General features: G+C 35.0%; 2 protein-coding genes across 9 annotated transcripts; one reads left to right on the top strand and one right to left on the bottom strand.

The window, feature by feature from the left end:
* Positions 1-6,563: 6,563 nt before the first annotated feature.
* Positions 6,564-14,331, top strand: LOC100803374 (AT-rich interactive domain-containing protein 5). 4 transcript variants are annotated; one of them, XM_006599197.3, is made up of 13 exons: positions 6,564-6,678; positions 7,015-7,848; positions 7,957-7,996; positions 9,045-9,097; positions 9,496-9,541; positions 10,793-10,885; positions 11,447-11,566; positions 11,661-11,712; positions 11,796-11,883; positions 12,059-12,125; positions 12,202-12,252; positions 13,219-13,311; positions 14,007-14,331. In XM_006599197.3, exons 2-13 carry the CDS (start codon positions 7,055-7,057, stop codon positions 14,118-14,120), a joined length of 1,611 nt encoding a protein of 536 aa, XP_006599260.1. In that variant the 5' UTR covers positions 6,564-6,678; positions 7,015-7,054; the 3' UTR covers positions 14,121-14,331. The 4 variants fall into 4 exon arrangements, with proteins under 4 accessions (XP_006599260.1, XP_006599258.1, XP_006599261.1 ...); XM_006599195.4 differs by having other exon boundaries at positions 7,004-7,848; XM_006599198.4 differs by having other exon boundaries at positions 6,569-6,678; positions 7,004-7,848; positions 11,796-11,871.
* Positions 14,332-15,827: 1,496 nt separating this feature from the next.
* LOC100802851 (serine/threonine-protein phosphatase 7) lies at positions 15,828-26,975 on the bottom strand. Of its 5 annotated transcripts, none has more exons than XM_003548744.5 (5): positions 26,304-26,975; positions 24,724-25,218; positions 18,933-19,079; positions 16,327-16,434; positions 15,828-16,165 (listed from the first exon to the last, which is right to left on the bottom strand). In XM_003548744.5, the coding sequence occupies exons 1-5, from the start codon at positions 26,853-26,855 to the stop codon at positions 16,088-16,090; spliced, it is 1,380 nt and encodes a 459-aa protein (XP_003548792.1). In that variant the 5' UTR covers positions 26,856-26,975; the 3' UTR covers positions 15,828-16,087. The 5 variants fall into 5 exon arrangements, 3 of the variants coding, with proteins under 3 accessions (XP_003548792.1, XP_006599256.1, XP_006599257.1); XR_005888973.1 differs by lacking the exon at positions 15,828-16,165 and adding an exon at positions 16,746-17,927 and having other exon boundaries at positions 16,404-16,434; XR_005888974.1 differs by lacking the exon at positions 15,828-16,165 and having other exon boundaries at positions 16,404-16,434; positions 18,933-19,068.
* Between the last annotated feature and the right edge of the window lie 204 nt (positions 26,976-27,179).

The following is a 27,179-nucleotide window of genomic DNA, read 5'->3' as shown; positions in this document are numbered from 1 at the left end:
ACAACCTATTCTTACCTGCAATGAGAGTTTTAAAATTTTTTGCCCTAAGGCTTTGTGCTCTAGTTACCTGCAACAACCTATTCTCATACTCTAAAATGATCACATTTAAGAAACTTAATAGCGCAAAAGGCTTTGTGCTCTAGTTCTACAAGTGATAGTTTTTACCAAACACAAGTCTATAAGGAGACATACCAATGAGAGTTTAAAAGGTTGTCCTATAAGCCCAAAGTGCATCATCTAGCTTAATTGCCTAATCTTTCCTAGATGCACTCACTGTTTTTTCAAGAATTCTTTTCAACTCCTTATTGGACAATTCTACTTGGCCCCTAGTTTGTGGGTGGTATGGGGTTTTAACCTTGTGAGTCACCTCATATTTAGCCAAGATGCCATCAAACTACTTATTATAGAAATGAACACCATTCTCACTGATGATTGCTTGAGGTGTGCCAAATTTGGTGAAAATATTTTTCATTAAAAATTTTATTACCACCCGAGAATCATTAGTGGGGAGTGTTACTGCTTCCACTCACTTAGACATGTAATCCATAGCAACAAGTATATATTCATTTCCAAAAGATTTGGGGAACGGACCCATGAAGTTTATCCCCCACACATCAAACATTTCAACAACAAGCATGCTATTTTGGGGCATTTCCATCTTCCTAGATAATGTCCAAGTGCGTTGACATCTAGCACAAGCAGCTACAAATGCATGATCACCCCATGAATGGTAGGCCAAAAGAACCCACACTAGAGTACTTTATGAGTAGTCCTAGAAGGACCTAAATGACCTTCAGCCTCAAAAGAATGAAAGTGATTAAGGATAAAATGTACCTTCTTATAAGTCACACACTGTCTTACTAGATTGTCTTCACATACCTTAAAGAGGTATGAATCATCCCAAAAATATATTTTGGCTCCAGACATAAGTCTCTTTCTTGGCTTGATAGTTGATGTCAATTGGAAACACCTTGCATGCTAGATAGTTCACAACATCAACATACCAAGGTGTCTTTGAATCTGCAGCTATAGTTAGGAGGCTTTCATCATGAAAAGTCTCCTTTATTCTTCAATCATTTGCTAGTTGCATGACTAAGGGATTCAATCTTGACAAATGGTCAACTAGCAAATTTTCAGACCCTTTTTTTTATCTCTGATTTCCAAGTCAAACTCTTGCAGTAAGAGGATCCATTTGAACAATAATAAAAAGTTTTTCCTACTAACTTTTCAAGCATTTGATCAATAAAAGGAAAAGAGGAAGTGGTCTTTCTTGGTGGCTTCATTAAGTTTCCTATAGTCAATACACATCTGCCACCCAATTGTTTTTCTCACAGCTATGAGCTCATTGTGCTCATTTTCCATCACAATGGTGTCCCCCTTCTTAGGGACACATTGAACAAGACTAACCCAAGGACTATTAGAAATAGGATACGTCATACTTGCATCCAACAACTTAATTAGCCCTCCTTTAACTACCTCTATCATGTTGGAATTAAGCCTCTTTTAGGGTAACCTTTTGGGTGGGAACCCCTCTTCAGTGTTGATTTTGTGGGTGCAAATAGTAGGGTCCAAACTCTTTATGCCATGAACGCTCCACCCAAAGGCTTCCTTGTTGTCCCTTAGAACCCGACAATTTCTCCTCCTTTGTTTCATGTAAACATGTAGTAATCATAATTGGAAGAAAAGATGGTGGGTTAAGAAAAACATATTTGAGGTTGGAAAGGAGGGGCTTCAACTCCAATTCAAGAGGTTTCTCAACAAAAGACTTTGGCTTAAGGCCATTGCCCCATTCCAAGCTCTCAAAATTGGATGATTTAGGATTATGATGAAAGTGGAGAAAAGATAGTATCTCCTTTACTTCTGGGTCCAATTCCAAGTCAAGGTCCTTATTAGTGAGAACTCTCAAGAGGGTCAGGCATCCCTACACTTGGAAATACACCCTCCATCAACACATCAATTATATCAACAAACTCTATAAAGCTACATAAAGCAAATGAGAAGTGTTTTTTCAAAGTATCAGATAAATTAAATACAACTATTCCATCCCCTAATCCAAGGATGAGTCTACCAAGCCTAACCTCAACAAGTAAATCACAAGTACTAAGGAAAGGTCATCCCAATATGATATGGACATTCTTATCAGCCCCCATATCTAAAACGACAAAAATTATCCAGAAAGAAGAACTTGTCCACCTTAGCACAAAGCCTTTTGTCAACCTCTAGGATATACAACTGAATGATCAACATGGTGAAGAGAGATGTTTGTAGGCTTTAAGTATGTTATGCCCAATTTCTTAAAAACAGAATATGGCATCAAATGTATACTAGCTCCCAAATCACATAAAAATTTATCAAAATAGGACCCTTCTATCAAACAAGGAATAATAAATTTACCGAGGTCTTTCATCTTACGAGGAAGTTTCCTAAGGACCAGAATAGAACACTCCTAACTGAGACCCATAGTGCCAAAATTTGACAATTTTCCTTTGTTTGATAGAATTTCTTTTAAATGCTTGGCATAAGATTACATTTGTTAAATGGCCTCAACAAAAGGGAGGTTGATGTGCATTTTCCTCATAACCTCAAGAAATTTCTTAAATTGCACATCCTACATTCTTAACTCTATGAGGGAAGGGTAAACTTACTTAAGGAGATGTCAGTATCTTCTTTTTCTTATCCTCTTCTTTCTTTGGCATTGAGTTCCCATCAGTAGGAACCTTAACCTTCTTCAGTGCTTGATCTTTTTCATTAAGGACGCCATCTATAGCTCTTGGAGAAGAGTCTTCTTTCTTCTCAAAGTCCTCTTGAACTCTCTTGGTTCTAGTCATAACAGCTTTGGCATCCTCCCTCTTAGGATTTGTTCAGATTATGAAGGGAAGTTGTTTGGATGCCTTTGGGACAAAAGGGATTGTATGTTGGTAAATTGAGACTCCACTAAATTTATTCTCTAATCATTCTAAGCCATATATTGAAGCATAGTCTCTTTAAGAGTAAGTTGTCTCTCCTCTTGTCTAGGCCTTTGATTTTGCATAGGTTAATGCCTATACATCCCTTGATTCTACCTGAAGTCTTGTCCTTGACTAAATTTGTTGGGATACTAATTATAAGAATTGTTTCTTCCCCCAACCAAGTCAGTTTCATCCATAGCTACAACTAGCTCATCATCAACAGTGCATATCATAGGTTGGCCCGTGCATAATCCCACATTTATCATAGGTTGGGAATGGAGGTGTAGTGATGGGGACTTGAGCTTGAGCTCTCATGGGTGTCTCAATCTTTAGTGTTAGAGCTTGCATCTATTTTCCCAATTTCGTTTGGGAATCATCCTTCTCCACTTGGTTGATGCCTATCTTTATAATCCTCATATCCTCTGAGTTGTTATAGGGGTCAAAGCACATATCTTCAATGAATTGAAAGCATTAACAATGGGTTTCAACATGAGGTTACCCCCATAAGCAGCATCTAAACTTGTATTATTGTGTGAGGACACTCCACTATAGAAAATGTGAACTAGCCTTTGTTAGGAGAAGCCATGATGTGGATAGCTTATGATCATCTCTTGTAATCTTTCGCAAGCTTCAGGTAGACTTTCTTGCTCTCTCTACACAAAATTCCCAATGTCCCTTATGTTTGGTATGTCTTCATAGGCGATAAATACTTCCTTAAGAAGGTACTTATGCACTGGTTCCATGTGGTGATACTGTTATTTGGCAATGAACAAAACCAGTCTCATGTCTTCCCATTGAGAGAGAAAGGAAATGCATAAAGTCTAATATATTCAGCTAATACCCTATATTGTCTCACTGTGTTGGTCAACTTGATGAACTTCCTTAGGTGTTGTATAAGATCTCTGTGGGCAGCACTAATAATAGATTATTCTCTAGCATTTGTAGGAACCCATGCTTGAAGTCAAAAGTGACTCCTTCTAGCAACTCAGGCAATAAAATGGTATTGATGTCTCCCAAGGTAGGGGTGAGGTAGTTCATAAGTATTTGATCCTAATTAGTTGTCATTGCTTTTTCTTTCTCTTCAAGAACTTTTGAACGAAGTTTTTGAATAAAGTTGTTAATATCAGCTTCGTACTGAAGTGGTGGATTGTGGGACCTAGTTTGCATGCACTAAACATCAGAGGAGAAGATCAAATGCAACAGGAAATAAAAGAATGAAATAATAAAAATAATAAAACAATTTCTATAAACAAACTATTTGGTTTAACAAAATTAAACTATTTGGAAATTCTACAACTAGTCCCCCACAATGGCACTAGAAACTTGATTGAAAATATATAAGGCTCGCACGTGGAAGAGTGTACCCTATGCAAATAATAATAGTGGACATGAAAGTCTGGATATTGAACCCAAAGGACCAATTGTATTCTCAATTAGTCAAGTTTATTAAACTAATAACTGGGGTGATTGAAAAGAAGATTTAAATATTTTTATGGCTGTTGTTTTTAGAAGAAAACAAATAAACTAATGCAAAGAGATATTTAAGTAATGATAAGAGTAACTAGGAGTTATGATTCGCTAGTACTAATTTTCCCTCAATTCCAGTTCTAATGAATTTCTTTTCTCAGTTAATTATTGATTCCCAAAATCAATTAAAGCCTATGATTAAGGTTAGAAGATGTTTTTTTCCCTTAAATCAATACCCCAATGATCATGGATTTATCAATTTAAGTCAAAGGATAAAATCAATTCTAGGAATGATTAATTAAAGATTAAGTAATTTATCGAAGATTACCCAAATGGTTTGATCATGCAAGTTGGTGCAAAACATTCTCTACCTAGATCTATCAATCATATGCAGACAATCACTACTATGCATTTGATTAAGTATTAGAATGGTCGGTTCTAAATAAATAGTAAAAACAAATAAGAGAATTAATTAACATAAAACAATGAAGAATTTCATTAAGAACAAGGAGAGGAATACATTTGGACAGTTATATCATAACACCCGTATTAGGGGGACTAACTGCCCATGATCAAAGCAAAACTAACAATCCTATATGAGATAAATTAAACATAGACATACCAATAGGTAGGAGTGATGATCACGATTCGTCTTGATGGTGTTGTCCATGCTTCATAGTTCTCAAAAGTCCTCAAGGTTCTCTCAAATTCGTAAAAGGATAAAAGTAGACAAAAGATAAAAATCACAAACTCTAAAGACCTATATATAGCTTCCTAAAGATATCAGTCTAAAAAGGCGCACTATGACCGTGGTAAATCTACCATGGTCGTGATCGAAAGTGATGCTGAAGTTCTAGGCCATTATGGATTCACTATGGCCTTATTGGTTGACCATGACCCTCATGAATTAACCACGATCATGGTTAAGCTTACCACGACTATTGTTGATGGAGGGTTGTTGTGATTTTATAATGGTCGTGTTGTTTATCACGATCGAGATAAAGTGCAGAGTCTTCAAATCTTTGTAAAATCGTACAATTTCTAACTCCTTCACTCAATTAAGTGGTTGTACTTCTATAATACATAACTAGTGTCCAAACGTGAGTTATGCCAAGAAAATGCATGCAAAATAACACAAAAACTCACAAAATACCACTCAGAAAGGGGTTGATCAACAACCACATTGCTTTTTAGAAATTTCTTAACCTAAACCTTCTCCTTGTGTTGCCCGCATTGCTTCTTGAGAAACTCATGAGTGGGGGAGAGGGAACTTGTTTGTGTGACTCGGATTGGAAATGGGTTTCGCAGACAACTTCATGGTTGTGGAGAAGAGAGGAATGGAAAGAATGTGTTTTTGTGTGAGAGAAAACATGAGTGAGTGAGTTTTTGTGTGCTGCTACTGACTTGTTGTGAAACACAAGCAAGATGAGGTGTGTCTGGGGAAGCTTGCTTGCTTTCTGCAAAATGCAATCGATGTTTTCGTCATGGTGGTGTCCCACTTCGATGAGGGTCCCAACGACACTGTCATCGACGACGGTGTTGTCGTTAAACCTTTCTAAAGAAGAAGAGAGATAGGTCATTGTAAAAAGATTTTAAACAATGTTCCAAAATGATAAAATAGTCCATAAACCTTTTCATGACAAATTAGTCATGTTGTTAGCATCCCATTTAACAATTTTTTGTTATCACAACAACCAAGTCATATCTCAACACGTCAATAAAGACATTATCTTTAATGGACCAAACTAACAACAAGATGGATATTAATATTTTTACATATTTATAGATAAAAAAAATAATTTTTCATCTTTTAAGGATTAAATATGTCAATAAAATATACTTTGAGAGACTAATTGAATATTTACCAAACTATTATTTGAAATGAAATGATACAAGACCTAAAAAAATGATCAAAATTAAGTTTGACAAAATAAATACAGGAAATAAAAACACATTTTTCTCATGTTAATTTTTTAGTGGTGACCAATTTCATTTATTTTAAAAATTTGGAAGATTAAACCACTAGAGAAAAAAAAGTTTAAGGATTAAAATTTATGTTTAGTAATTTATTTATATCTAAAACATATTTAAACCATAATTTTTACAAGATTATTTTTAAATAAAAAGGTTAAAATGGCGTGGCAACTTAGAATTTGCGTTCTTACAATTTTTTTTATACAGAATTAGGGTTTATCAAATTCAATCCTTTTGCTTCTGCCATTGTTTGAGTTTTCTTCTGCTATACGATTGAATTTCAATATAGGTAATGCTGCATTACTTTCTTTCTTCTTATCTTTTCTTATTTTGTTTTTCATTTCAATTTAAACGCCTACAAAGAACTCCGAAATCAATTTATTTTGTAGCTTTTTTGAATCTGCCTTGGCTGCCTGCAATGGTGGATATAAAACTAACCTTTGTTCTTTGGGGATTTTTTTGGTGTGTGTGTGAAATTTTCCTTCTCCCTGTTTTTTAACGTTTCTTCGTCTTTTTTGTTTTTGTTGATAAAAAATGGAGGGTGTGGGTTGTTCGGATAAGGGTTTCTTCAATTTGTTTTTGTGACCTCTTATTTGTCTTCAATTTTTGTAAAGAGTTGGTGTAGAAGGTTGTTCTGTGTTCTCGTGTGTGGTTAAATTTTGGAGATGAGTCATGCAAAAGAGAATGAGGAAGCAGGGCAGAATGTACCCTTGGCTTTGGAAGAAACTCAGCAGTTAGTTGAAGCACAGATTCAACCAGAAGATTTGGCTGCTCCTGTGTCCACAGGGGGTACTTCAAATCATGTTGAAAACGGGAAAGTAGAGGTAGAGGCACGCGTGGAGGATAAAATTGTGAAACCAGAAGCGGATTCAGAGTGCATTCCACTACAAGATGTCCTAAATAGTATAAATACTCTTCACTCAGTCCCCGTAATGGACGATGCTCAAGTTTTAAATAACGCAGAAGGCGAATATGTGTCAGATGTGAAGAGCAAAGCTGAAGAAGCTCTGCAGTGTGAGAGGGGCATCAAGAATGATGCTAATGTTTGTCAAATCAATGCTGATACTGCTGAAACCACTGTGGCGGTGAGTCCCAAGGCTTTTGAGGCAGCTGATAGTAAAACTTGTGATAATGGTGACTCCAACTCCATATGCCCTAGTCATAATGAGCCTAATACACCACATGCCGTTCCTGCTGATGTAAGACCTGAAATCAAGAGTGGATTAGACAATGAGAATAGGGATAATGAAAAGCAGGCTGCTGCTGCACGTGCAGATAATGGAAACTCAATCTCAAAGAACTTGTACTTTTTGGATCCTGATGATTCATATGATGGTAATGAGTCAGGAACAGAAGAGGAGCAATCAGCTTTTATGAAGGAGCTTGAAAATTTCTTTAGGGAGAGGAGCATGGAATTCAAACCACCCAAGTTCTATAAAGAGGAGCTTAATTGCCTTAAGTGAGTTATACCCGTTTGCTAAGTTTTCTTCTATGTTTAAATATGGAACAAATACACCAAACTCTGAAATAATCACTTCATCCTAATACTTAATTGGCTGGATATAAGGTTATGGAGATCTGTACACAGATTGGGCGGCTATGACAAGGTATTCTTTTTCCATTCTTCTTTTGCTGAAGCACTAATACAAATTAATGTAACCAATTTGTGTGAAATGTATAATCACAAGTAAAGACATTGATCAGAGGTTATTAATAATTCCAAATAGTGGTTACTGGTTTAGCTCTTTGATGTCATCCATATTTTTCATTGTTCTTCACTTTTATGGACTGTAAAAAGGAGCAATTTTAGGCTTTTTAGCCAATGCAAGTAAAATAAACAATTACACTCTCAAAGACACAGGAGCAGAGATTTAAACTTTTATTATGCATTTAACATGATTTAATCTTACATCAGTTTGTGATATATTATGTTATCAAACAACAATTTATTTAAGCTTGATAAGTTTATTGTGAAAATGAAAATTAAACCTAATTAAAAATAATTTACATGGGATGGGAGATACAACATCTAGAGATCAAGGATTTCAAAGCATCTTGCATTCCCATGACAATGGCATTCCAGAAATTAGCATTCAAGATAGCAGGGTATCTGAGGTGGTTTTGGTTTGTGAAAATATATTTTCTGTTTTCACTACTAGTTACAAAAAAAGCCATCCTGTTTTCACTTTATTTCTATAGTTCAAATTTTTGTACAGTAAATGATGAAAACAACTATTCTTGATAGTATTTTTGTATTAGTGAAAATAGAAACATAAAACATTTCCACAGACCAAAGGCACCTTTAAATACTGTCATGAAGATACCTACCTGTGAACTGCTCTCTTAACAATCCTGAAATCTATTTTGTTTGATCAAGAGTATTTTGATTTGGAAGTAAATGAATCATTGGTCATGATACATTTAACAGTTTGTAACATCGCCTGTCACTTATAAGTTGCATCTGCACTATTGAATATGCTTTCAATGCTTAACTAAATATCATGCAATTTTACTTTTGGGCAAGTGGTTCAAGGTTGTTTCTTGAGGCAAACTAAACATCAATTACACTATGCTTCAAGTTTTAGTTCACAGCAGTTGTTTTCATGTTGCCAATTGCTATGATATATGCCTAATTGGGGTTATATATATGAATAGGTTACCTCATGTAAATTCTGGCGGCAAGTGGGAGAGTCTTTCAAACCTCCAAAGTAAGGAATAACATACAGTTTCTTGTCTTAATCTTCTTTGTGGCTCTGAAAATGAAAAATTATCTTGTATTAGTTTGTTGCATCTTTTTTGTTTAGTTTCTGTTAAGTGTTATTGAATATTAAATTTATTGTGTGTTCTATCTATTTTTTAAGGATGCTGTTCAAGAATCATATTCTGAATTGGAAAAAGTGTTAAGAGAAATTGAATTGCCCATCTGAGTTCTAATTGTTGATAGAAAACAAACTGACATGGATGTTTCTATTTAGTTATGCATGCTTGATTTGTTCCATATTGATTGAAAATCATAATGTTGGGGCACTTTTTAATGGGTGATCTATTTGGATAATTTAGGTTATTTATTTGTTGAAGTGATGCTCTCTGTTCTCAAATTTTGCAGGACATGCACAACAGTTTCATGGACTTTTCGGGTTTTTTATGAGAAGGTGATTCTAGATTAATAAGGTGTACATTAGTCTTCAGCTCTTTTGCTTCTTTTAAAAAATTATTTGACAAATATGTTTTCAAGTCCATGTTTGCTCAATATTCCTGTAAGCTTATAAGTTAGTAGACCTTTTCCTTTGGACACAAAAATGTAATGCTGATCTAGATGATGTGCATGTGCCCAAAATTTCTTTGTCAAATATTTTATATCATACTTTTCCTGATTGATATGAATTGATTACTTACAGCTATATTGTGTTCAGTGCAAAACAGAACATTGGTTACTGATTTACAAATTATCTGCTAGGAAACTAGTGTGTTATCACCAAACTTTATAGTTCTGCAAAGAGAAGTTAGATTATTCTAATTTGTGCTAGATTTTCCTGAGGCTGTAGCTTTCTGTTATCATAAGATCATAGGTGTGGAATTTTTGGCATGTATATGAAGAGGTTGGAATTGTTAACTTTTTATTATGTTTATTATTTTTCTTTATTTGGAGATATTTCTGTTGACTTTTCTATAAAACCAAATAAAAGATTATAAATTATGGGGCATTTAATAAGTATGGAAATTAAATAAAAGAATTGTTAGTTTCAATTATCCAGTTTATTTCTAAAATCTGTATATTGAAATTTTGTCAAAAAAGGATGGGGAAAAAAATTGTGCTCTCTATGATTTTACCTTGATTTCTTTTCAAAAGATGTAGTTTTTATAAAGCGAGGTCATTGTATATTTTGAAATGTGAAAGAAGCGAATCATGATTTGTATGATTGCTTAGTTTGAAAAGGCCACGAAATTTTAATTTTGACCATCTGTCTAATATCCCATGGTCCAGACCAAAGGCTTCTTTTGCTTCTCACAGTAAATGCTGCTGCCTTCTCTTAATTTATTTCACTTGTTACTTAGATGTATCAAATTGATTAATTGTTATAAACTACGATTGATTAAAATTTGCATTCTTTAAGAAGTTATTGATTTAATGGTGTTTATTAGTCCCTCACATACAACAGCATTCTAATCAAATTATTATAAGTTTATAAGGGGCTTTAACTAGTTCATAGGGTACATTTTCTGCTGGTCACAGTATCTGTTTAACCATCCTTGTTCTAGAGTTCAATGACATATGGGCTTATTTAATTGGCATTTTACCTATTTGAGAAGTGTCAGAAAACAATTTCAAATATTGTGTAGAACTATAAACTGTTATCTTCAAAATCTATTTCACTGTTTCTGTATTTTATATGCTACTCCAGGCACTTCTTGACTACGAAAGGCATACAACAAAAGGTGGTGAGCTGAATGTGCCTATTACTCCTCTTGCAGAGCCAATAAATATTGAAAATCAGGTAATATTTAATTGTGTGTATAATGTCATTTCATGAACAATTATATAATGGCCAACTGGGTCAATTTTTTCTTTGATGACTTTATGAACTTCTGACTAGACCATTCTCTGAAATAAGAAATGGACCTGTTGGAAAACCACATCTGGCATCCCCATTTTAATATTTAACATGCCACTGGCTATATAAACTGTAATGGGCAGAAATTCTCATGCATATTCTTTGGAAGTTATTTGTCTTGTTTTATGGTCTCTTCGAGTTCAAATAGCAGGGCATGTTTTTTTATTAGTAGTTTTAGTATTTGCGTCACTTCTAAGGATCAGTTGAAGATTGTTCTGAAATGAAGTAACATTATGCTGAGCTGAGGCGATGTTGGGTTTAAGGCATCATTATCTGAGTCATTTTTTGTGTGAAAGTTTCTTGAATAATATTTGAAAATGGTATGAATTTCAATCTTGAAAGGCACTAAAATTTCCTCCTTTAGTTGCATATGCATTAGGCTTTGCAAGTGGAACTGTGATAGCTATACTTATTTGTGTCTTACAATCCCTCTTGCCTGTTCAGTCTGTCCAGGGTTCAGCATCATCAGGTAGGGCACGGAGAGATGCTGCAGCAAGGGCTATGCAGGGTTGGCACTCACAACGTCTCCTTAGCAATGGTGAATTTAGTGATCCTATTATTAAGGTCTGGTTAATACTTATTGTGACAGAGTGATTCATGTTCTCCTTAATTTTACTTTTACAAGGCAAATAATTGTTTTATACTTTGTTTTTCATAGGATAGGAATTCTTTGTCTATGCAAAAGCGTGAAAAACAACTTAAAAACATCAGTATGGTCCTTCATCTTACTGCTATCATTTTTAACTTTAAAGTGCTGCATGATTCTAAAGATTCTCCCCCCTTATTGGCTCAGATTTACTTAAACGCAAGAAATCATCGGACACCGTTAATGTTGTCAAAGTGGCACACAGTCAACCATCTAGACCACAGTTAAGACACATGTATTTCTCTTTTCATCATGAGTGCTGCGTGTTGTACTTAATTTCTTTATCTATTGTATAGTTGACAACCCATGAAGTGTGTTATTAATTTATACCCATGATGGAAGTGTTTACTTTGGCCTTTTGGTTCGTTTGCTGACTTACCTGTCTCTGTTGGTATGTCTGGTTGGGCTAGATCGGACACATCTGTGGTTGACATTGGACCTCCTGCTGATTGGGTAAAAATCAATGTGCAAAAAACTGTAAGTTTATCTTGTGTTAAGATAGAATATAATCTGTGTAATTATGTAATTTACTCACCAAAAGTTTTGTGTACAGAAAGATTGTTTTGAGGTCTATGCTTTAGTTCCTGGCCTTCTGCGCGAAGAGGTAATAAGCTGAGTTATGTTTTTTCTGTGCAATAATTCTGTACTTTTGTTTAAACTTTTTCATGATAAAATAGCAAGCATACTAATATTGTCATCGTCCTTTACATATAAGGGTTAAATAAGTATTTTGGTCCTTAAATTTTTGCAAATTTCACTTTTAGTCCCTAAATGAAGTTTTTAACATTTTTGGTCCTATACTTTTTCTCTGTTAATAGTTTGTTTCTATTGTCAAGTATTAATGTTAACTAATGACTTAGCAGTCGTGTTATCAAGAAGTCTGACGAAGGCAGTCAAGTGTATTTTTTTAGTAAACCGTGTTTTTAATCCCTCATCTGTTCAAACCAGTTGATGTTGTCGAACTAGTTGATAAGGGATTAAACACAGTTTACCAAAAAAAATAAAAATACATGTCATTGCCTTATCAAACTCCTTGATGATGTGCCAAGTAATTAGGTTACCAATGTGTCTGCTACATCAGTAGTTAACATTGTTACTTGACATCAAGGATTAAAACTGTTAATATAGAACTTAATGCATGCAAAGATGGCAATGCCCTTGCAACAAAATATTGCATGATGAGGGCATCTGCAGTTCTTGCGCTACATACCTGCACATGAACAATGGAAATTTTCTAGCTGCTAACTCTGCTATCTGTTTTTTTCAAAAAAAAAAAAAAATAATAAATCACTATTTGCTTGTTTACTTTTTTTCTTTGGTTTTCTTCAAATTAAGCATTGTAGAAATTAGATGGTTTTGGCATATGGGGTTGAGTGTTAACCTCTTCAGTAAAGTGCTTTAATTGACCCATTTTACGTTTTCCTCTTTGTAGTATTTGTTGTTTGTAAGGTCTGTTGTGTAACTTTCCCTTTATTATCTTAGCTTTTGATGCAATAAGCTATGAATTCAAAAGTGTAATTTACCAAACTGCAATTGAATCAAGTATAATGTATTTACTTTATGAAATCAGGTGCGTGTTCAATCAGACCCAGCTGGACGCTTGGTCATAAGTGGTGAGCCCGAGCATTCTGACAATCCATGGGGGGTGACACCTTTCAAGAAGGTAGATTCTTTTTCTGTTTCAAAAACTGTTGTTTCAGTCTTTAACTTGATAAGTTAATTCGCTTACAATATTTTTGTATCTATGGTCTATACTTGCTGCAATTTTATTCTTCCCACAAAAGTACCACTTTATTAAACAATCATTTTTGTTTATGTTTTTCTCCGTTATACTTGTGTATGTTTTTCTCCACAAAAGTATCACTTTTATAACAAGTTGTTAGTATTGTTAACAATAAATAGTTTGTGCAGTTCATTTTTTATAATCACTATTTTTTTTTTTTTTAATCACTATAATTAGAGTTTTTTGTTTTCCAGTGAAACCCATGATATTTTCACGAGCTTCAGTGAAGCTACCACTTTTATAACTAGTTGTTAGTATTGTTAACAATAAATAGTTTGTGCAGTCCAATTTTTTAATCATCCTAATTAGAGTCTTTGACTTCTGGTGGAACCCAAGGTATCTACATGAGCTTCAGTCCAAAGGACTGACTGCAGGACTAATCATTGATCCAAGACTTGATCACATTATATTACTTTGAACACTTTGCCCCTCCTTAAGTCTTCTCGTACAAAATCAACATGTATTATCAACTAAGTTACATCCTATTGTGTTGTCCATATTGAAACAGTCATGTTCGCACATTTTTTAATTCTTCTTTTTCTATTTTTCTAATTCAAATATTTTAATTGATCCAGGTTGTCAGCTTGCCTTCAAGAATTGATACTCAGCAGACGTCGGCTGTGGTGACCTTGCATGGACAATTGTTTGTTCGAGTTCCATTTGAGAGCAATCAAAATAGAGAAGGCTGATAGATTCATGCCGAACTAATTTACCAAGGTTTATAGGATAGTTGACCCCTAAGCCAAATTCATGCCGTGTTCTATTATCTCTGAATTATGTCAATAATTTTTTATTTAAAATTTTCATTTGATGTTCTGTCAAAAGTTTTACAATTTCAAGCATTGTTTAAAATCACACCTTAGTAATAGTATAGTGGCAGCGTTGGTTGCTATTCTATTATTTAAACCCCATGCTACCAAAACTAATATTTCCCCAAAATGAAAGAAGTATTCTAAAAAGCACTGTAACACGAACGTGTTTGTTATACTATGTATTGTCCAACTATTTTTTAGCTTAAAGCATATTTTAACGTTAATTTTGTTTTAAAAAAATGTTACAAGTTAAAGTTTGATAATGTTTAATTTAACTTAAATATGTTTTTGATCTTTGATAAATTAATGAATTTTATTTTGGATCCTTAATAATTTTTTTCATTGCGTTAGGTCTAAGAAAATATAATTTTATTTTTGGTTCCTGTTATTTTGTTATAGTTCTTTTGTTATTTTTATTTTTTGTTTTAGTCTTTATAATATTTTTATTTTTTATTAGTTTTTTTTTAAAAATATTTGATAAGAATTAATAACAAATAATCTAAATATTTTTGGCTTTGATGCCCCTTTTGGTTAATTTTCTCCTCACCTTTACGTGGTGGGCTTGGAGGTGGATATATAACAATTTTTGAAACCCAACCTTGGTTACCTAATCATGTCTGCGGTAAGATTCATCTATTTGCAGTAGAATTCTGCTTATTGCATGTATATATATGCATCCAAGAGAAATAATAGTGTTACCAAAAAACAATTGGATTTTGTCTCTTCTTCCATGTATGTCACATGATTCTAATCAGAATCATGTACTGGATACTTTGTTTAGTTAAGATATATGCTCAAGTTGGAGCAAAGATGAAACTCTTTTTTTAATGTCATCACTTTTTTAAAACATATTTGAAAATGGTAATATGCACAACTTTAAGTGACATTTGTAGTCATAAACAAATTCTTTTTTTTTTTCATTTCTAGTACCGGTAAATTTCTTTTTCTTTTGTATTTAGTCATTGTAAGTTTCTTTATTTATTTAATCCCTATAAATTCCATTTTTTTCATTTAGTTTCTCTAATATCACTATTGGCATGACACGGATGATGTGTCTTTTTTGCTTATGACAATGACATTATGATGATATCATCGTTAATGATTTTGTAACAGTGATTGATGATGAAGATCAAAATTAAAAAAAGTATCAACTTAAGGGAAATAAAATTAAAAAAATAAATTTATAGAGATAAAAAAACACAAATGACCAATTTGGTATTTAAGACTTTTTTCTAAGGAAAAAAAGTTAGCATTTAGTATTTTTTTTTTAAATATTTAGTTCAATTTTTCCTTTAAGAAAGCCTAAGAAAAGCTAGGCCATATATTTTCTTAGTAGCAGTATATATGCATTACCTTGTGTTAAACAATGAGTATTTCCTGGCATTGGTTATGAATACCACCTTAGTCGACCAATTGGAATTGTTTTGGTTATGAATACCACCTTAGTCGACCAATTGGAATTGTTTTCCTCGCAAACATGAATAATTTCCCTAATTCGTGATTACTAACATATTAGGATATAAACAAACAAGAACACAAATTCTAAATTGCCACAAGAAACGGTAGTCTGGTACCAAGGAAAACTAACTGAAAACATGCACTGGATTGAGAACCAGCAGATTTCTGTAACTCATAATTTTACAATTTTTACAGATATCAGTTTAGAATATTGTGCCATAACTGAACTATCCAGTAGCTACTTTTGGGATCAATTGATTTCACAAACTTAATAAATCGGATAATATAATTAATAATCATATAAGTTAATGATAAAAGCTGTATTTCAAAAAATAACAATACAATTTTACAAATCTGACAACTTTAACATTTTCCTCAAAGAATCCTCAGGAAGTTACCATGGAGGCCAAATCCAATTCTTCATCGGAGTCTATCACCTCTTCATAATCGTAATAGGGATTCGCCTGACCCACAGAACAAGGATACAATTATCAACTTCATACAAATTTTATTATTAGAAACAGAAGATATAATGTCCCTAATACCCTCAATGTCTAGAAAAATCGTTAGACATCCGGACGATCATATATATTCATTGATATAGACATGAGTAAGATTTCTTTACCTTCGGCCTTGGAGTAACTGCTGAAAATCCATGAAATATAGGATTGTCAAAATTCGGGGGTTCAAGGATAACATAGGCGCCTTTGTTGTTATACCTCACCTGTGTTGCCTGAAGGAAAAAAGGGTTCTAAGGATAAACAAACTCCAACATTTAACAAAGAAAGTTGTTAATATTCACAGTCAAAGCAAAGCCTCTCCCAACTGATCTGCATTTCAGATCTTAGTCATTGCATAAACCATTATTGCTTCTGACAGTGAATTAAAGCAGAAGTACTAAATCCCAAAAAAGAGATTATCATACCTGGTGATAGACAGTTCATTAAGGTCTAAATTTATAACTATTTTGTATATAATGGTGATTTATTGATTTATTTCTTAATTTCTATATTTATTCAATTGAAAAGTTATGCAAATCAATACATTTTCAAGAACATAATGAGAGGCTTCATTCAATCTTTGCCTTTTGGGAAGCGTTGCCACAAAGAAATGAAATGAGAGAAGTCCTCGAACAGATAAAAGTAGCAATTTTCCTATCCCTTTGGAATAGTCTCCTCATAAATGGGTATATCTCCTCAAAGTCCTCCACCCAACAAATTTTTTTCCTTCTATGCATCTACATCTCCCCAACAGCTCATTGTCAGTCACAACTTGAACTACATTTTCCTCACCAATCTCTTCAACTTCATCAGGCATCTTAGAGACTTCATGATGTTTTTTCAATTTTAGAGGCATCAATAGACCTCAAAAATACCATTCCTTTAGGGCTATTCCCCAAGAGGTTCAATATAGTCTTCCTGTCAATGCACTCATTAGTCATTATGGTGCACCCAACTTTCTTTCATAGTCAACCCTAATTCTTTCTTCAAATACTTCACTCTAATCTTGTGATAGGATGCTGGAATAAATCCTTGGCCATGTTTAGGAATTAATTCACACATAATATGGAATTCTTCACCTCTTGCCACACATTGAATGGTATGGCATCATTGTAGAAAAATCTCACAATTGCTAAACAAGTTTCCTCTCTTTCATTCCTCTTATACAAGAAATTGATTGTGGCTTGGGTGCTCATACCCTTTTTTCTAAAAATATTTCCAGACTTCTCAACATCAACCACTTTATGGCTCTTTTTTCTTTTTTCACTAATTTCAAGATTCCTGTTATATTGAAGTTGATCTTTTGTTCAGTTTTGCTTTCACACCTTAGACAATGTCCCACACTTCCTTCCTCACATCATCAATAACAGCTTTGCAAGCTTCAACACCCTTACTTGTTTGAAATAAGTGATGCTTCAACTCATAAGCACCTCCTTTTACAACCTTTGGACAATATTTGCATTGAATCTTTCTAGTTTCTTCAACTGAAATCCCAGGTTTCCATGCCACGCCACTCGTGTTTCCAGGAGCATTCCTTGGCATTCTAAAGGACACTAGTTGCAGAACTAGTACCAGAAGTGCAAGCATAAGCTGAGTTTGAACTAACAGCATGACCATCACCACTAGCTTATGAAGCAAATTTTAGTGCATCAACAACAGAGACTGAGGCAAACTTAAGCATGCGTGTGGCAGAATAAACAAGGCAGGGAGAGTGTGAGATAGAGGCCTGAACAGAAAAACGAAGGAGATGTGAGCAGAGATAAGAGGCAGATGTACAAGGCAGAACCGGTGAACCACAGAAAAGAACGAAGCGGGTGAGAGAAGAGGCAGTGAAGTTAGATGCAAGAACCAGCAGAGAGATGCAACTGAAATGAACTAAAATAGAAAATTGTAGTCAAGGTTCTCTCTGGAACCAGGTCAAAAACGAGTCGACCATGGGTTTTCAGGTTTAGGCATAAAATTAGATTAACATAAAACATGGTGGGATCACACAATCCTCTGAGTTTACTCGGCAATTCTGCCAATTCTGAAAAAAACGTGTTCCAGCCAGAGATCGGGATTTCCAATTGCAGATTAAAATCATTAGATCATCCAGCCATACAATGTTATGTGTTGACATGCATATTTAACTACCAGGTAGTGGTCACCTGTTTTCCTATAAGAGCCAACATATATATTCTAGATAGCTGCAACATTCAGGTTAACATATAAATGACAAAGGAATTCAATGAAAATATCAACAATGCATTTCAAGAAATTTAAGGGTAACCTAGACTATAAGGCTCCCAACAACATAGAGTCTGGAGAGGGACAGATGTATGCAGCCTTATCCCACAGACAAAAAGGTTGTTTCCACAACTAGAGCCTGGGGCAACTAGGTCACAATGCACCGAAAAGTTACCATTGTGCAAAGCCTCAGCCACGATGATAAATTGAATCCTAAATGAGTTAGATATTTATCATACTGGGTCATACAAATAATGTCAGTTTTTAAAAGGAGAATGGCTATTGACAAGTAATGTATTTTATTTTATATGTTTACCCACTCAACACATGATTCCTATCCCTTCACACATACACCCCTCCCTCCCCTGCCCAAAACAAAGATTTTATTTTCAACATCAGCAAAATCCGTGTAGGCTTGCAGTATGTAATAATTAAAATGCACTGCTACATAAGGAAAAGATTTGGAGTATAAACCATATGTGCAGGCAAGAGATTATCAACAAACCTGAAACTGTGGGTAATCTGGAGCACTAAACACAGTGACCAGCTTTCCAGAATCTACAACATGATCAATAGTGTAACCTTCATCCATTCCCTCAAAACCATCCCTTTTTTCCCTAGCATCAGGACCTTCATGTGACCTGATGATCAACTGAAAAAATATACGTGACAATCCATATATCAACAATAATTTTAAACAATAAAACACAGAATATTACAGAACCATGAGACAAAACAGTAGGCAAACACTCAGCATTTAGCCATTTTGGAAAGCTCGAATAAACAAGCTAAATCATAATAAATTAGACACTAAGTAAAGCTTCAATTGTGAAGCAAATATGTGGACATGGAACACAATGAAAATCTAAACAAAGAAGGACAAAGAACTATATAAATAACAAAATAAGTGAATATATAAGTACAAAATAATTAACATACACAACTCTATTTCACTTGTTTTTTTTGGAAGGCAAAATTATATTATTAATAATATTAAAGCATAGCAGTACCAGAGGTACTGAGATTACAAATACAAGGCACTGAAAATGCCACCTTCCAAAAGCAAAACCCACCAATACCCACCACAAGGAAATATTACAAATTAACCAAAGGTCTCCGGAAGAGTGGAAGACCAATGGTTAAATGGAATATTAAAACCTTTTTCTGAAACTTTAAGCCAAGACCAAGCATGAAATAGGGCATCATCCAACACTTTGGGAGGTTCAAATGGTGTGCCCTTAAACAGGAGGGAATTCCTGTGTTGCCAAATAGTACTAGTTAGAGCAATCCACCATATACACCTCCTATTATGATTCCTCCGTGTCCCAAAGCCCTCACAGAATTGAATAAAGTGTGTTGCTGGGTCAGTTGAGAAAGCTCCTTTAAACCGGGTCCAGCTCATAAATTCCCACCACAGCCCTATAGTCATTCTGCAATGAAAAAAGAGATGGCCAGCCTCCTCCTGGTGATTTCCACAAAGGGGACACATAGTTTGTTGTAGAACCACATTTCTCCTAAGCAAATTGGCCCTGGTAGGAAGTCTATCCCTAAACAATCTCCAAGAAAACATGTCAGCCCTTGGGGGAATTTTAAGCTTCATTAGAATCTGAAAATTCCTACTGTGCTGTCCAGGACTATTGGTAGGCATCAAGAGCCTATAAGCTGACTTGGTAGAATAGAGTCCATTAGGTTCTGCTTTCCATACCATAATATCCTGCAACTGCTGCTGAATAGAAAAGGCAGATATATCTTCCATGAAAGCTATGGCTTGCTCATTCTCATAATCAAATAGGTTCCTTCTCCATCTAAAATCCCAGCTCCATGTATTTTGAGAAAAGTTCCCCATATTAGAAATGAACAGGTTTTGCTGTCTGCTAATAAAAAATAATTGATGGTACTTCTGCTGAAGGCTACATCCCTGACCTATCCATGGATCTTGCCAAAACCTTACCCTATCCCCACATCCAACCCTCCAGGTCATATTTTGGTGAATAATCTGAAAATCTGGCTGATGATAAAGTTTCTTGAGATCCTTCCACCACGAAGAATGCCACCCTTTAACTCTACTGCTCTGCAAGTCTGCCAAACCTCCATATTTGGAGGTAAGAAGTCTGGCCCAAAGCTGATTGTGATTAGAAGCTAATCCCCAGATCCATCTTCCCCTTAAGGCTGCATTGAAATTGGACAGGTCTTTGATTCCCAATCCCCCATCAATCTTCGGATTGCAGATGTCAGCCCACTTGACCCAAGGAATTCTGTTATGGTGTTGAGTTCCCCCCCACAGAAACTGCCTTTGGAGGGTCACCAACTTATCCACTATTCTTTGGGGGATCTTGAAGAAAGATAGTAGATATATAGGGAGTGCACTCAAGACAGATTTTATCAAGGTAACTCTACCACCCATAGACAAAGTTTTCTGATTCCACTTTGAGAGCTTGGCTTGAAATTTGTTAAGCAAAGGCTCCCAAACCACCATGCTGGAAGCTTTAACAGCAATAGGCATGCCTAAATAGTAGAAAGGGGTATCCAACTGTCTACAGTTCAGGAATTGGGCTGCTTGCTGGGCCCAATTGGCCTGAAAACCGACAACCCCAAATTGGCTTTTTGCATAGTTGATTCTCAAACCCGAGACCATTTCAAATCCTCTAAGCATGGATTTCAACACAAGAATATTATCCCAAGAGGCCTCTCCAACGAAGACCGTGTCGTCAGCATATTGCAAAATGTTTATAGGCTCATTTTGCTTCCCACTCAAGAAACTTCTGTAAAGGTTTTTATTGACAGCCTCTCTCATCATGCCGGTAAGGCCCTCTGCCACTATATTAAATAGCATAGGAGCCAAAGGATCTCCTTGTCGCAATCCTCTAGAGGGGACTATTTCCTTGGTAGGGCTCCCATTTACTAAAATTGAGATAGTAGCTGAATGAAGACATGCAGATATCCATTGTCTCCATTTAAGGCAGAAACCTAGCCTTTCCATCATGTAATCCAAGAAAGCCCAAGATACTGAATCGTATGCTTTTTCGAAGTCCACTTTAAAGATCATAGTAGGCTTTTTTCTCTTAGTAGCCTCATCCACCACCTCATTAAGAATGAGAATTCCATGGAGAATGTGTCTATTTCTTATGAAAGCTGTCTGCCGTTCATCAATTAACCCATCCAGCAGATTTCTCAACCTATTTGCCAAGAGTTTGGCTATTACTTTATACATACACCCAATGAGGGAAATGGGCCTGTAATCATTTAATGACTGGGGTTGAGATATCTTTGGAATAAGAGCCACAAAAGAAGCGTTGCTGCCTCTAGGGAAACTTCCATGAACATAAAATTCGTCCACAAATCTTCTAAAATCAGGTTTGAGCACCCCCCAAAACTCCTTGATAAATCTAAAATTAAAACCGTCTAGCCCCGGACATTTATCACCATCACAACTCCAAACAGCATCTTTGATTTCTGCATCTGAGAAAGGGGCAACCAACCCCTCTCTTTGATTATGATCTATCATAGGAAAATTTACCCCATCCAAGGTACAAGGATTCTGTTCAGTGAATCTTTCCTGGAAGAACTTAAGCATTGCATTCTTAACAAGATGAGGCTGCTGGACCCATACACCATCAATGAAAACTCCATGAACAGCATTTGAGCATCTTCTGAAATTAATGACCTTGTGAAAATAAGCGGAATTCCTATCCCCCTCCTTGATCCACTTGGCCCTGGACTTCTGTCTCAGAAGGGATTCATAGGCACTTGCAGTGTCCCACAACTGTTGCTGTAATGCTCTCTTGGTCTGAACTTCAGCTGCAGATAAGGTTCTATGGGAAGCAATATTCTCCAAATCACTGTGCTTATATGTTTATAATAAAGTGTACAATTGATGCAAAATATCTACTAATTTAATCTGGAAATTACTGTTCAAAGGTAGTTTCAACGTCAAATACCAAGGAATGGAATACATGTGAGACACAAACAAAAATTGCTTTCTTTAATGTTAGTACTTCAAAGCTTCGATACTTTTCCACCATGATCAACTTAGCTTTAGCAACGAGTTAATAACATAACCATAAAACTTGGTAACCTGTTACATACTTATGTGTCCAGTTGGTTTACACTCATTCAAAGAAAAACTGATGGAGAGTAAAGGTGCATTTATTATGTTCTTTATGCAGCTAACTCTTAAATTTGTATTGGTTCAGTTGAGTCTGTGATATTTTAGCTACTTTATAGATTTTATAAGTTAACTTAGCCAAGAAAAGTGCAATCTTGCAATTAGGGGGATTGGTAAATAATTAACAAAGTCCAAAAGTCATTAAGGCTTTGGATAAACTTCTTTATAAACACTTACAGAAGAAGAAAATAAGAAGGAAAAATGAAATAAGCTTCACCCATAAGTTAAAAATAGCTTCTGCATAAGCACAAAACAGCTTTTTGGAGAAGCTAAATCATTTAGCTTCTCCAAAAAGCTGATTTTAACTTATGTAGTAGCTACTTTTAACTTATGATTTCCTTTTTCCCTCCTATTTTCTTCTTCTATAAGTGCTTATGGAGAAACATATCCAAGCAAGGCCTAAGCCATTGAAGGGTCAAGTCTGTTTTAGCTACATATTGGATCTAAAATAATAAACATCTTCTATGTGATTTCAACAGAATTAAAATATCAGTAAAGAGAACTAATATATTCAAAAGCCATCTTTTGATGTTCTTTCCCCCTTGGAATTAAATTTCTTTTTGAGAACAAATTAGGATTATAATTCATTCTGATCATGTCAGATTTCTCAATAAAGGGGAAGACTCATGCTACCCAAACTCTTCATCCCACCCAAGGTTGTCATACACAAGAGTTTATGTAAACTTGTGGAGCCTCTGTAAACACGACTCGTAAATTCATAAGAATTTACCTAATATAAAAAATAATATTAAAAACTAATAAATAATAGGAATTATATCATACAAAAAAATTATCATGATTTATTATATCTTACATGCACAGCACAATGAACACATCATATTTTATATTACAATTAATATCAAACAATACACAAGAGAGGAAAGTTGCTATCTTTCTGTTATTAAGTTAAAATTAAAGTTTAAAAATATTTTATTTTAGTTTCCAAAATATCTCAATTAAAAAATCATCATTTAAATTTGTTTAGAAAATAAAGCGTTATTATAATTGGATTACAGTGTATCTAGATTTGAATTTTATTTTGAATCAAATTTTGAATTTTTTTTCACTAAATTTTGATTAAAAGAAATTAGAAACTTGTATGAGTAAAAGGTCCAATAGTTGAAACTGTGGAGACCAAATTATTATTAGTGTTGTTTAGTGTTAGATGAAAAATAAACTTTGAGGGCTCCCTTTCTCATTCGTGAATCTGGTCATCTTTGACCCATTTTTCTCACAGAGCAAGCAGCAGTCATAAGCAGAGGCACTAGCAGCAAGTGGTATCAATGAGGAGAACAGCTAGCATCAAGCAACACATGTAAATGCAGAAAAGAGAAGAAAATCCGTAACTCTGTTCTGTAAAAAATGGGATTCAAAACATCCCTACACAGCATCATTCTGGACTAAATTTTTCCACCCTCATGAACTCGCCAACTCACTCTTGAACTCGCGAGTTTGGCAGAGTCTGCACAAGTTTGCTTGAATTTACCCGAGCCTACTCAAAAACAAGTTTGATTGTGACTTGTGAGTTGAACAGGTTCATGAATGAAAACACATAAGCTCATGCGATTTTGGGTTGGAACACAATTTTAACAATCATGATCTGACCTACCTGCCTAACCTATTTTCATAATTTCCATCTAATCTAAACCTAAGCAAATCCATGGACTGCATCAAACACACTATGTTAAACTTAGGTTTCTATCAGTATCATACTTGGCTACTACAGTTAATAAAAGCAAATTTCCCAGCCATCCTAGGTCCAAATCCTGATTTAACAACTTGCTTCTATTTTTCAGGTTTACTCCTCTTTTTGAAAGTTCTCTGAAAGACTGAAGCGGTAGCTATCAATATCTAACCACTTGAATTAGCTTTCCTTTTTCCCTAGATATGTAATGTTCAAACAATACATCATGTCTTCACTTCAATATCATGTTAAATCAAACAAAATTCTGAAGTAGTTGGTCAAAGATGATACTTGTATTCCTAATATCAACGTACTACAAATAATTCTTTTCTCAGAAATATATGATAAAATGTAGATAACTTCTTAGAAAACTAATAACAATTTGATATATTCCACCAAGACAATCAAAAACATCACCATAACATTAAAAGTAATTTATTTTATTACCTTTAGTTGGTACTTCTTCAAAAATTCTTCAGTACAATCGGGACCCCACATCAAGCCAATGCCTCTTTCTTTGTTTGGAGCAAGACCAGGATTTTTGGATGGATCAGACCACAAAACATCACCAGGAATCAAGTTTGGGCCTTCCCAAGGAGGATCCAAAACTGATCGTCGAGCCTTACACAATTCTTCCAAGGAACCAAGAGATAGAATTTTGCTCTCATGATTAACATTAATCTTACGGTTCTTCTTCCCTTTTAACCTCTTTGATGGCATCACAGTTACACTGCGGAAAAGTCCTCCATGAGCTGTGTATACACACCCTGCTATAATAGAAGCCAAAGGAAGACCTTCAAAGCACCCCAAACATTTCCGGTACACATGCTTACCTTTATCACCATACTTAACCATTACTTCTTTCTCAAAACCATAAACCGATGTACAGTATTTTGATTCGTGATTCCCTCGTAGCAAATATATGTTATGTGGCATGAATACCTGACAAAACAATTATGGTACTATAAATATCGTAAAAGTATAAAAATATATTACCCCATTTCTCAATGATCCTATTTCGGGCAATTAAATCTTTCAACAACAACAAAAGCCTTATCCCACTAGATTAAGTTGGCTACATCATTAGTTAGAAAGATTAGTATAAAAAAGTTAAAAAAACAGTAGCATACTAGCATCTATCTGTATGAACTGCAAAACAAGCACATGATTTATTTCAAATTAAACTCTGCACATTAACCATTTGAACTGTTATATTAATACCACAAAATACAATAGACACAAAAAGCTTTTGAACTGAATCAAGTGAGAACTTTCATCGAAAGCAATAAAAACAGCAACCGGAAAATCCAAAAAAAAAACTGAAACTTCAATTTCATTAAAAAAAAAACAAAAACAAACAAACAAACTAGAATATGATTGAGGAGTCTGAAAATTCAACTTCCAAGCCGAATTTCATACGAAATAATGAGTTTAATTTTCATGCATTGTGAGCATGGTTTTAAATTGCAGTTCGTATTGGGAAAAACCCAAGTCCCTCATTGGCTAAAAATAAAGCCAAATTAGAATATATAAATGAGGGACAACCCTCATCTCTTGAGCTAATTTTTGGGGTTGAGTTAGACCTCTCACAACCACAATTTAGAACCATGATTGCAAGTGCAAAGATCTTTACACTGTTAACCAATATGAAACCATCCTTGTGATGGCTTTCAAAGTGATTAGTTTAAAAGTCAACATACACTATCAGTACATTTAAATTAAATTCAATAAAAAAAATCGTATTCACATTATTTACATATTTCAGCAAAAAAAAAAAAAAAAAAGATTAGGACTATCTCATCTTTTTATTTTTAGCTGAACCACAAGTATGGCAGCCAGAGACTAATACCTCGAGGCACTCTACAAACTCTAAAACAAAGTATAGCACATTTGACCATTTGAACTGTAAGTACATAAAATCCAACACACGAAAAACACTTTTGAACTAAATCAAGTGAGAATATAACCTTTCCTCCCCCAAACAGACACTTAGGGAAAAAAAAGGTTAAAGTGCAACAACGATTTACCTTCCAAGCCAACAAGAGCAAGAAGGTTTCGAGCCCCCACGCTCCCCGATCCACGTAATCCCCGTTGAAAACAAAGATTCGATCCCGCGAGGGGAACCCGGCATCTCGGAGGAGGAAGAGAAGATCATGCAGTTGGCCGTGAACATCGCCGACGACGACAACAGAGGCAGCGGCAGCGGAGTCGGAGGGAGTGCTATTATCATCGAGGGTAGGGCGGAAGGGGTCTACGGGGACACAATTGGGCTCCTTGTGGAGCATCTTGGAGGCGACGAGGATGAGCGAGTCGAAGACTTCGACGGGGAGAACCGAAGGGAGCTCCGACGGAGGGACGTTCCGAGAGCACCAATCGAAGCACCGCATCAGATTCTCCACCCAATCCATGCTGAGGGTGCCGTCCTCCGGCCACCATATTGGGACGCGAAGTTCTGGCGGCGGGGTTGGACGCGGCGGTTGTGAGGTTTCCTCTGCTGTGGGTGAGATGCCGTTGGTGGCTGCTGAATCCGGTGGTGGTAGTGGTGGTGGTGGTGCTGCTGAATCAGCTTGAAGGGTCATGGTAGATGAACGGAGTTGGAGAAAGATTTAAACTGGTGCTTCACATGTATATATACAAGCACCTCATTTTGGGGGTAAAAATTATGTATTTTTCATCGAACATTTTGTAAAAAATTACTCTTTTTTTTAAACACTAACGGTCTCATTCTTTTTTATTTATAATTATCTATATCTATTATTTGTTATATTATATAACTATTTGACTATATAATGTATAAAATGTACTTCATGCAATTTATTATCCATGATTTAAAAATCTAACAGATCATTAAACCGGTCTTGACATTAATTTAAGATCTATAGTTTAATTGTAATTAATTTGAT

Source organism: Glycine max, chromosome 16, assembly GCF_000004515.6.
Source record: "Glycine max cultivar Williams 82 chromosome 16, Glycine_max_v4.0, whole genome shotgun sequence".
NCBI classification, from domain to species: Eukaryota; Viridiplantae; Streptophyta; class Magnoliopsida; order Fabales; family Fabaceae; genus Glycine; species Glycine max.
The sequence above is the reverse complement of the archived record's forward strand: the minus strand, read 5'-3'. Positions and strand labels throughout refer to the sequence as shown.

Excerpts from the sequence above, each read along its gene's own strand:
- LOC100803374 (XM_006599197.3), top strand. The coding sequence starts at position 7,055 with ATGAGTCATGCAAAAGAGAATGAGGAAGCAGGGCAGAATGTACCCTTG. Across the intron at positions 9,542-10,792 it reads TTCGGGTTTTTTATGAGAAG|GCACTTCTTGACTACGAAAG; the intron begins GTGATTCTAGAT and ends ATGCTACTCCAG. Across the intron at positions 13,312-14,006 it reads GGGTGACACCTTTCAAGAAG|GTTGTCAGCTTGCCTTCAAG; the intron begins GTAGATTCTTTT and ends TAATTGATCCAG.
- LOC100802851 (XM_003548744.5), bottom strand. The coding sequence starts at position 26,855 with ATGACCCTTCAAGCTGATTCAGCAGCACCACCACCACCACTACCACCA. Across the intron at positions 16,435-18,932 it reads CAGATTACCCACAGTTTCAG|GCAACACAGGTGAGGTATAA; the intron begins GTTTGTTGATAA and ends TTTTTCCTTCAG. Across the intron at positions 16,166-16,326 it reads CAGTTACTCCAAGGCCGAAG|GCGAATCCCTATTACGATTA; the intron begins GTAAAGAAATCT and ends TCTGTGGGTCAG.